Raw genomic sequence first — 11,029 nt, 5'->3', positions numbered from 1 at the left:
TTGGGGTTTTTGGGGTTTTTGGGGTTTTTGGGGTTTTTGGGGTTTTTTTGGTTTTTCGTTTTTTGGAAGGGGGGGAATCAGTATCTACTTCAGTTGTGTATAGAAGGAAAAAAAAAGCCTATGCTGAGTTCCAGGCAAAGTTAAATAGCATATAAAATAAAAATCTCCTGAGTTTGCTATTTCAGAGTAACACAGTCCAACATGTAAAGTTTATCCTCAGCATAGCCCTTTGCTATGTGGAAGACTGAGCCCTCAGTGCTTCGTCCGGGTGCATGACTCAGTAGATGCCACCACATTTGTTTAGTGGGTGAGCTCTACCAACATACCTCTTTTCTGAAAGTCGTTGGGTATCTGCTGAGCTTCTTGCTCAGTTTATGATGTTGTGTCAATAATTCACTTGCATTTCCCCAGTGTGAAGAATCAGAGGTACAGAGTTAGATGGAAGTTGTATCATACAGCCTGCATGGTATATATGATCTCTGACTTTGCTAATTTCTCTAGAAAGAATAAAGAGATGGGACATCTCATAATATGGATTTTTGTTTAATCTGTTTTGTAAATGCAGTCTGTGTAATTAAGCTTGCTGTAGTGACAGGTTATCTGTGTACTGGAAGATATTGGTGCTCACTGGAAGTGAGAGTAAATAAACCTAATAGGTACATTTGTGCATGGCAGTGGTGCTTGGTTAAGTAAGGGCATGTTTCAGCTGATCTCAGCATTAGGTAAAGTGCCTTCATGCGATACTTAATAAATCTGATCTGCTGTGCTCAAATACCCCTAAAGTTCTGGTTAGGCTTCTGGTAGCCATCAAAGTCATTGATAATGCTGTAACACTGCCAGAGTAGTTTGTAATTTTTCATTTTGCAAGCACTAGCCAAACATGTATTTAGCATCAGAATACTCAACTGAATAGATTGCTAGCTTCAAATAAAGTTAATAAGGTCCTTGTTTATTTTATGATTCTGGGAAGAACTAGAACCAGATTACTGAAAAACGAGCACTGGGGAAAGGTGCAAGTTACCTTTTTGGCAAGTATATCATCTTAACAAAGAGCCCAACCATAATCATCTCATGCAGCTTTTCATCAGGTACTTGCCCAACGAACAAGTGTGTGGTGTATGTGATCCCTCTACAGGGCGAAGAGGGTGGGAATTGCAGCTAGCTGGTCATGCAAATGTTTGAAAAAGGAACGTACGTTAATCCTAAGACATTACTTATCCACATCAGATATTTGCAACCAGATGGCTAGGTGAAAATGCCCAGTGATGAGTTCCGCTGTACCAACAGATGTAGTTTCAATTTAAATCAGACTTTCCACTACTTGGTGCTTTTTGCAAAAAGCAGTGCAGGCATATGCTTGATAGTCAGCAGCTGTAGAAGACATTTGTCATGTCTCTGCCAGTCCTCGGATGTGATGAACTGACCCAACCGAGTCTTTAGCAAGTGCTCCTTTAACAAGTAATGGCTTATATTTCATTCTGGAGTTCTTGTTTTTATTCCCTGCACAGGAGGGATACAGCAAATGCATGCTCTTAATGTGTGCATAGAATTTATGGCTTCAGACTGATGGCATGTGCTGTGAAAATGTTTGCATTGACAAGTGTGTTATGCTTATTCGTGTGGCGGTGCAGTGGTTTCAGTTTATCAGACAAATGTTGCTGTCATGTTCAGACCACACTGTTTCCACCTGGACTCTGCAGCTCTTCCAGAGCCCTTGTGGTCTGTCGTGGAAATGGGCAGCTCAGGACATAGAGTGAAATTTCTTCTCAGAAGCAGTTACTGTTCATGATCAGATATTGTACAGTGTTTACTATTTCAAACCACCGTGGAGTTTAAAAATCAAGGTAACTTATTGGCAGCATATCAACGTGGGAAGCAGAGATATCTCCTGAAATAAACTCCCAGTAATAATGCTTTCCACCTTGCATAAGTCTATTGAGATAAAGCTGGTGCACGTAAAGAATTAGCAGTGTGTTGAGCTTCACAGCCTAGTGCACTTTTGAGATGCAAAACATAACAAAAAGCACTAAAATAGCAGACATCAGTTTCTCACAGCTGTAAGCACATATGGTAGTAATACCTTAAATGCTGCAGTGTGTTGTGGTTTCTGTGTGCCTATAGCCCACTCTAAGCCATTTTCACAGTTCTGTTAATCGTGTCTGTAGTTCATGTGGAACTGTATTCTGTTTAATGGAAGCTGACGTTCGTGTGTTTTAATTAATAATATTTTATATTTAAATTGTGGTTTGACTTAAGGATTAAATCACAGAATGACCATGGAAAGTTCTCTTACATTCCTGGAGGATTACTCATGTAGAGAAAGTGGCAGAGATGTATATAGCATGGAGATATACTTATCATATATCATCTTCAGTAGTAGGTAATCCTTGGTTTTACCCACAGAAAGTTCACTAGCAAATATTCTGGCAGCAGAAGATATATTCTGTGTTGTGCAGTAGCACCTTTACAGTTCACATTTCGTGTCCTTTTTCAGATGGAAGAGAAACTGTAATCCTGGAATTTATGTCTCTAGATCTTCCTCAGTTGAGCAGTCATGTAACTATCTTTATGGAAAAGATCAATGTTAATTTTCAATGTCTGGCTGTGTTGTTCAGGGACATAAAATGTGTGAGGTGTTGAAATATTATGAAATAATTTTGACTTTTGTTTTAAAGCTTTGGAATATCCCAACCTCGATGTCTCAGAGTCAACTAGAGACTACTGGGTGATCACAGGTACTTGTTAATCTTCTTCTGTCTTCCACGTGTTTGGGAGAATAGCTTTTAGTACTCAGTTGTAGTAATACATCTACAGTGTCTTTCATACACAGTGATTTTGTATGAATATAAGTGGCTGCCCACTGAACACTCCTGTTGCATTCAACTGGACAAATGTATCCAAAGTTACTCTTGGACACAACTGTGATTTGTTATCTTGGGCAGAGACCTTCCTTGTGTTCAGCACTTGCTTCAGAATTTACGCCATTTTGGGTTTAAGTGTTTATAAGAGCAGCTGTTTTCAGAATTAAAACAGTGTTTTTTTTTTTTTTTTTTTTTTTCCTGCAACTTGGGTTTAAATCTGAAATCAAAAGAGACTTGCAGACGAAATCCAGGAAGAAAAAAGAGGTGATCTGTTAAGCCAAGGGAAGTGTGCTAGTATCTGCTGACCCAGCCTGGGACCTTTTGCATTTTTTCACCTGAAATTTTAAATGCATAACATGCTGTTTATAGAAAAAAAATGTTGTTTCACTGGTATCAAGTTCCCCTTCAGATATATTTTGACTTAAGAAGTGCTCAGTGAGCAAGAGAGATAGAGAGAGAGACCCTTTTTCCCAGACACCTTTGAGTCAGTAGATCCAGCAGCCTGCTTATCAGTGTGCCTGTAGCTGGAATTGTTTAATACTCAGGGGAGTGTAGGAAAAGGTGCCTGACATGAAATGGCATAAATTCTGTAATCTCTTTCCAAAATCCAGTGTGACTTGGTGCCTGTTACGTCTACTTGTAATTTTCAGGTTAAAAATAAATTTATGCAGAGATGATTGTCCTCTGAAGTGCAGCACCCCCACTGATGATCCATTTTTTGCCTTTGTGCACTTACAGTGGTGGAATACTGTTGGTACTACAATGGAAATGATGTTTTCAAAATAAAAAAAAAAACTCCTCATGATGATCCCAGATGAATTTTTAAATAACACTGAAAAATCATACATATTTATGAACTAAATGAGCATGCTGTATTACTTGTTTGAACTCTGTGTATTTAGTGTGCATTTTATTTTATTTTATATTTTATATTCATTAGCATTTAGGAAATGCCTATTCAATGATAAATGCTCCCAAATATAAATATTTTTAAACAGTCGTGTAGAGCTCCAGCTTCAGATTTCAAAACTGCTGGGTGGAAAAAGCCTTGCTGTTTGCCCAACAGGAGCATCTGGCTGTTCCTTTGGTAAGCATAAAGCCAGACAGCTCCCAAACTTTTTCACTGACCTTTGTGTTGGAGATAATGGATTAGGTGTTTTTCTGAGCCATTTTGGTAAATGAATGGCTTGGACTTTCTTTTTTTAAGAAGATTTAATTTTCTGAAGCATGGTTGGCATTATCTTAGAACAGTGCAGCGAGTGAGACAAAGCGCATCGTGTGTCAGCAGAGAATCCCTGAGAGGACAGAACTCTTGTGAACACTGCCCAGTTATTTTTCTTCTCAGCGAGTCGGTACATCCCTGTCAAACAGCTCTGCGTGTTGTTTAATCTATCTAAGATGTGCTGATGTGTGATTTTTCCCCATTCCTGCAGTTATACAAGGGGTTGATATTGCATTACTGGGACTGAACAATCAGAGCTTTGCGAGATTAATGGAGCAGCGCTTGGCCCCGCTGTTCATGATGTCCCATCAGCAAGGAAGACGCTTTAAACGTGCCACCACTGTGGGCAGCTACACTGTGCAGGTGATCAGTCCAACGTCAGTTGCACCTAAACGTGCTTCATGAAGAGCTTTGTCTGGATGCATGCTGCCTCAATGTGTGGGGGAAGCTCCTGTCTATTTTCATGAGCACCAAAGGAGCACATGCAATATGCGAGCATTAATAATGGGTTCCTTTTGCTGAGGTCAGCCGTGTTTTCATGCCTCTCATCTCCTAAAAGCTAACTAATCAGTGCTAACAAATATTTTGTCTTTGGCTGCTGTGAAGACTGATACAATACATGTATTTTAGCATAAAGTCTCCTTCTCAACATAAGGAGTAGTTCTGATTTTTGTTTTCAAGTGTGGAAAAAAGGTGTTTCTTAGTTCTTCTATTATTGGGATAACTCAGTAAGAGTAGAACTTGGCCTTTTTATTGAAAAAATGTGTGAGGCAGTTCTTCTACAAGGTTGGTCATCAAATCATATGTCCACAGATCACATTATCAAGTAGACACCTGAGCCCTGAGTAATTTATTAGTCATCTTACTACTATGTGGCAATATTTACCATTCTTTTGTTTGAAAAGTTCTTATTTTGCTTTCTCACTAGTTTGGCCAAATGATGCTAGTTGTGAGGGATTCAAAGGGAAATTCTTTTGTGAAATCCATGAGAAGATTTTGCTCTTTCCTTTAGCTATGTGTTGTTTTTTCAAGAATTGCTTGTTGAGAGACATAAAAACAAATGACCACTTTTTTTTTTTTTTGCCCATCATTCCGTATATTTTTTCACTGACGATCTGAAAAAGGAATATGTTTTTACAGACTGAACGTGTGAACTTCTGCAACTTTTTCCGTGAAAATATGATGTATAATTGTTTATTACGTAATAGAGAAGCATCACAAAATTCCTTTCTGCTCTTGTCATTTGAGGTGTTTAGCACTTCCTCTGCTCTCAGGAAAAGAAAAGGTTCAATTTTAAAATTCTGCTGGTGTTTTCCTGAGTAAAACTGAGAAAGCACAGTTCTTATTGCTAGCCCAGGATTAAAAATAGTGAATGTGGCAGTAAAATGTGAGGGAAATTTTCAGCTGCAATGTGTTAGCAAAGTGTGGTTTTCAACATTGGGGCAGATTTTAAGAATTTCCTCTTTATGGAGGACTGTACTGTCCAAGCATTTGAACCTCTCCTTTTTACTGTATGCCTTTTCTTTGCATTAGGATTACGCTTAAGGATTTTCATGAAGGCAGTCAGTGCTCACTAATCCTAATAGACTGTAGCATAGAGGGGATACCCTGCTCCTCTTGTAATATTTGCCTTCAGCTTATGCTTATATCAGATCTGACAGTCTGCATGCACTGCCTTCAGATTACTTCTTGCTGGCTTTGCAATGATACGATACAAATGGCGTTTATTTCTTTCTCTCATTTTCTTATTTTTCTGAAAGATGGTAAAAATCCAACGAATTCCAGGACCCAAGGAGCCAGCTGAACTGACATACTATACTTTGTACAATGGGAAACCTTTGTTGGGCACTGCAGCTGCCAAAATTTTGAGTACTGTTGACTCCCAGCGGATGGCCCTGACGCTGGGTTATGTGATTCAAGTTCAAGCTGATCGTAAGAGTCCTTTTCAAGTTTCTCTCTGTTAATCTTTTTTTTTTTTTTTTCTTTTTAACAACAGTTTACTGTGTGAATTGATGCCTTCAACTAATTGAATTTCTCCAATTGTCTGAGGTGTTGGTCCAGGTGGAATTAAACTTACAGTGTGGGTTTCTGTACTCGATCTCCTAACTGGCTAAACAGCAGATAAAATGGGACTTCCTGGGGCCATTACTTCAGCCATCTCTCTGCCTGAAGGAGTAGTGATACTGAAATAATTACACGTAATGGGGATAGGAAAAGAAGGAGCCACTATAATAAGTAATTGATGTATCATCCATAAACACATGATTGAGTTAGAAGGCTGAAGTATGGTGTCATTTCCAGGGAATGAACTATATACTCTACCTAATCCTGGATTTGATCATCCTCTGTTATTGACTTTTATGGGACTAAAATTGCAGATTTCCATTCCTGCCTCCATAAAGCCTAGTATTTAAAATCTAAACTATTTTGTTTGCAATGAGAATGTTTAGCAGCTTTGTTTTTGCTATAGCAGCTGTAGAGAATGTATAGCAGCTTTATGACTCTGTGGAGTTTTGTTACTTTTATGGATATTTAGGTAATTATGTAGCAGCTGCCACAGATCATTTAACTTTGTACTTGTGTGATCTGATAAGGCAGCCTCATTCATCTATAGATTTTCAGAGAGGTTAAATGTGCGTACAGTATTGTAAAGAAAACGTACAGAAGTGAAAATTATGACCTTGGGTAACTGAGATTCCAAAACCAGAATGCTTAAAATGTAGGAGGTAGAACTATCTTCATACTCCATTAAGGAATCAGTTTGTCTCTTTTTAGACACAGTGCTCACAGTCAGCCTTTGTGTTCCAAAGAAAATATTTCATGTGAGTTTTGTTTCTACTCATAATTTCTGTTACAGCAGATTGAAAGGTTCTGTACCAAAATGCAATAAGAGAAGATATCTACCCCAAGGAGCTCATAGTCTGGGCTAGACAGATGAATAACAAAAAAAAAAAAAAAAAAGAGTTCCTGTTTCATAGATGAGGGACTGAGTTATAGCAAAATGAAAGCTTGCTCCAAAATCCTGTTGAATTTGCATAAGCAACAGATTGACTTATTGATGGTAACGTTGAAGACAGTAACTGAATTCAGGGTTTAAAACTAGGACTCCTAAATGTTAGTCCTATTTGTCACAATGTCATTGTTTCTTCTGCATCCTCCACAAATCACAGTTGTACTTCTTCAATAATTTTCTGCTCACAGAACAGCTCTCTGCTTAACGTTATTATTTTCTGATAAAATTCAGATTCTCCTTCCTTCCCCACAGCCTTTTCATTCCCAAAATGTGTGTTCAGACTCATTAATTTAGAATTACATAAGCTCATTGAGAAGGGAACCTTGAAAGATTACTTAATCCTGGGGTTCAGCTTGTTTTTTTTTTGCAGTCTGTAGGCATACTGTTACTATCAGGTACATAAAGGTGCTATTCCTGCTCAGCCCAGCAAACTGCATTGGCTTTGCAAGAGGGTGCAGAAATGCAAGGAAAATGGGCTCAGCCTTCAAACACAGTTTCAGCTGGCTTTCATAACTGCTGCAGAGCCAGAGCATTATGGTGTGCATTCAGTCTGATCCTGAAATACGCTGTGTGCCTCTGACAGCTAATAAGCTCAATGACATTTGAAAGCATTAGTCCCCAAGGAAGTAGAAAAGGCTATTTTACATCAATATGCTCACAATTGCCTATCCATGCCAGCCAACAGTGGCACGGGAAAATAAATAGAGAAAGCATGTGGAAGTCCACAAAATATGTTTCACTGGAGGAAAATGCAGAATCATAAGGAGATTATCTGGTGTTTTTCAAGGAAGAAATGTAATGGTAACGGGTTTATGTAACAGGAGGTTCTCTTACGTGAGTCCAAGTTGGAGCATGCATACTAAAATACTTTATTCTGGTGAAATGGAATCTAAAAGCATTTAAATGCCACTCCATTTCTGAAATGTATCCTTTTCCTCGTGTCATTATTAATATAGCTGCAAATAGCTTTTTCTGTCCTTACCAATTCTCCTTCAGAAATGATGGATTAATTTTGATCTTAACTATGACAAAATATTCCTAGAGCACAAGAGAAGCATTTTGTTATTGCCCTGCTGGTGTCAGTAATGACTGTTAGCGTGCTTAGCTTTGTTGTCTTTGATTTACTCTGGTACAGCCATTAAGACTGCTACCAGGCATGAGCTCTGTGCATTACATTCAGCACATACTATCTTTCTATAGGTTGGTTGTGTTTTGAAAAGTAGAGGATATATTACTTAAATCTCTTCTTTACAAAAAATAATTCTGTAAATGAATGTTTGAGTGATATCTAATGTCATCTGGCATGGCTTGGGAGCTGATGGCAGCTTTTGCTGCCACGTATGCGAATTGAACAGTGTTGCTGATTCTTTAATTTTTACTCAAGAAATATAAAGGCATAAATAGGTACTAGAAATCCTTTTATACTAATCGGTATGTGGAGGCAGCTGAAGGCGCTTTTGGAAGCAATTTGCGTCTTTAATTTACACAGTGAAACTTACCAATGTTGGTTTTCAATTTTCTGTAGCTGTGGTGAAGAACCCACCGAACAACCTGTGGATCATTGCGGCGGTGCTGGCTCCCATTGCGGTGGTTACAGTCATCATCATTATCATTACAGCAGTTCTATGCAGGAAAAACAAGAATGACTTCAAACCGGATACCATGATGAACCTGCCTCAAAGAGCTAAAGTGAGTGACTGATCTGCAAATCCAAGACATCTCCTTGCTTTCTGAAGTTTTTACTCTGTTTCTCTGCTGGGTGTAATTGATGGATCCTTTGGTTTCTTGAAGCAATAGACAGGAGGATTATTGTGATTTCTGCTTTGCTGAGAATTGTAGATTGGGGGGAGAGCTGAAGGAAGGTGTGATGCATATGACAGGTCCTTTCTCTTCGTCTTAGCACAGCTGCAGATGGGTACAGCTGCTGTCAGCTGTATCAAAAATGATGCATAAAATACATTTTCATTTCATTCCCAATATGCCTATCTATTTATTTGATATTACCAAAGTAGCATTAAGACTAGATCTGGAAAACTGAAACAAGTAATATTCAAACACACATGAAAAAACTAATATCACTGCAATATCGCATGATGTCCTGCTCAAATGTCTAAAATACAGATGATGATTGATTGGGGCTCCTGTGAATATTATGCACAACTTAATTCCTATATGTAATCTCAGGTCCCAGCTGGAGTACAAGGGAGACTAATTTGTACATTGTTTTGAACTGTTACCGTTATGGGATACGTTACAGCTGAGTGAAGTTACTATTTAAGAAGAAGATTGCTGGTTGGAGTTGTGACAGAAAAAAAACTTATTGTAATATTCCACAGTTATCGTTCCAAAAAGAAAAAGAGTTTGCAATTTTGACTTTTCTCCAGGAAAACTGATTTAATAAGGCTATGATGTAGGTGATCGAGTGGAAACCTATTCCCTTGGTCTGTGTTTACTGACCAGCAGGCAGTGTGGTCAAAAAGGAGTTGGATCTGCAGAACAAAACAATTGGTGCTGAGCTGCCAGCATCCACCCAACACTCATTTCAAATGATTTTATTGCACATTTGCTCATGTTTGCGACTTCAGTGCAACGCCTGCTTCTAGAGTGCATTTCCTATTTTTCTTTCATCTTAAAGAAGGTTCGTGAGCCCTGAAATTGTGGTATGATGTGAATCAAAGTATGGTCAGCGAAGGTAACTTGGAGATTTACTTCAAAGGTGCACTCCTGATCCGAACTACAGTGCTAGTATAGAAGCTTCTTCAGTTTGTTTTTGGTATATTTTGACAATCAAGGAAATAAATATAATTTAGTTTGTTAATAGAAAGCTAATTTGAAAAAATGAAAGCTAAATTGATGTGTGCTTAGTTTCACAAAGATGGTTCCTTCGTAAAGGTTCAGCCAGATCTAGCCTGGAGTATACGCTGCTGTATTGACCATAAAGTATAAATCCAGCGATGGGATGGAAATTGACTGCTTTTGTCTTTCCTAATTATAGCATCTTCACTTAAAATAGGACTAGGGAATGTATTTTAGGAAGATAATGTTATAAGATCATTTTGAAAAGAACGGTTTTGTTTTTATTGTTTATTCCAGCATTAGTGAGCTCAGGAATAACAATAACTGCCTGAACTATAACTGCTGCATTCCCTGCGGTTTGGCAATACAAGTAGCTGTCTACATCACATTTTAAATGAATATGTAGGAATAAATTCTTTACTGTGAGGGTGGTGAGACACTGGAACAGGTTGCTGAGAGAGGATGTGGATGCTCCCTGCTTGGAGGCACTGAAGACCAGGCTGGATGGGGCTGTGAGCAACCTAGAGGGAAGGGTCTACAGGGAAGGGTCCTTGCCTACAGCAGAAGGTTGGAACTACATGACCTTAAAGGTCCCTTCCAACCCAAACCATTCAATGATTCTACGGGATATTTCATTGCTTAGTACCTGAGACTGCTTGATTAATGCTGCATCTGAGCTGCAAGTGTGGTCGCAGCAGAGTGATTTTTAATTGAAGGAACAGCTTTAATATATTGTTTTTGCAACCCTGAGGTTTGCTTCTATATCACTAGGATGTTTTTGATACCTTTTGGATATGAGGAGAATGTCACGGGATGCTTACAGCCTTGGGTTTCAGCCGCTGTTTTTGAGCGGTGCTCCCTTGTACCAGGGGAGCTGGCAGAGCAGAGCAGCCTGTTCATCACTGCAGTCCTCCTGCTGCTGCAAGCAGAGGGATGCTGCAGTTCTTCACTGAGCAGAGCTGCCTGCCACAGCCCTTGGGGACTCACTCGTCCCATGTCAGCGGGTAGGATGCCTGAGCACAGCACAGAGGGGAAATGAAACGCCCAGCTTAAATATCCTTCTGCAGAGTGGGGTGCGATGTAACAGCAGGATTGCTGCCTCTGCCTGGTAATTTAGGAATGACTTTGTTGCTCTCA

General features: G+C 39.1%; 1 protein-coding gene across 1 annotated transcript in view; it reads left to right on the top strand.

Moving 5' to 3' along the window:
• The window catches only part of KIAA1549L (KIAA1549 like), a 60,094-nt gene that overhangs the window by 9,656 nt on the left and 39,409 nt on the right, over positions 1–11,029 (top strand). Inside the window, exons 8-11 of the mRNA XM_042837216.1 lie at positions 2,676–2,735; positions 4,295–4,446; positions 5,844–6,015; positions 8,622–8,785. Coding sequence (XP_042693150.1) covers positions 2,676–2,735; positions 4,295–4,446; positions 5,844–6,015; positions 8,622–8,785 — 548 coding nt within the window. The remainder of the gene's footprint in view (positions 1–2,675; positions 2,736–4,294; positions 4,447–5,843; positions 6,016–8,621; positions 8,786–11,029) is intronic.

The sequence above is a fragment of the Centrocercus urophasianus genome, unplaced genomic scaffold (genome assembly GCF_019232065.1).
Source record: "Centrocercus urophasianus isolate 14NV4802_14NV808 unplaced genomic scaffold, USGS_Curo_1.0 seq_7, whole genome shotgun sequence".
Lineage (NCBI taxonomy): Eukaryota > Metazoa > Chordata > Aves > Galliformes > Phasianidae > Centrocercus > Centrocercus urophasianus.
The sequence above is the reverse complement of the archived record's forward strand: the minus strand, read 5'-3'. Positions and strand labels throughout refer to the sequence as shown.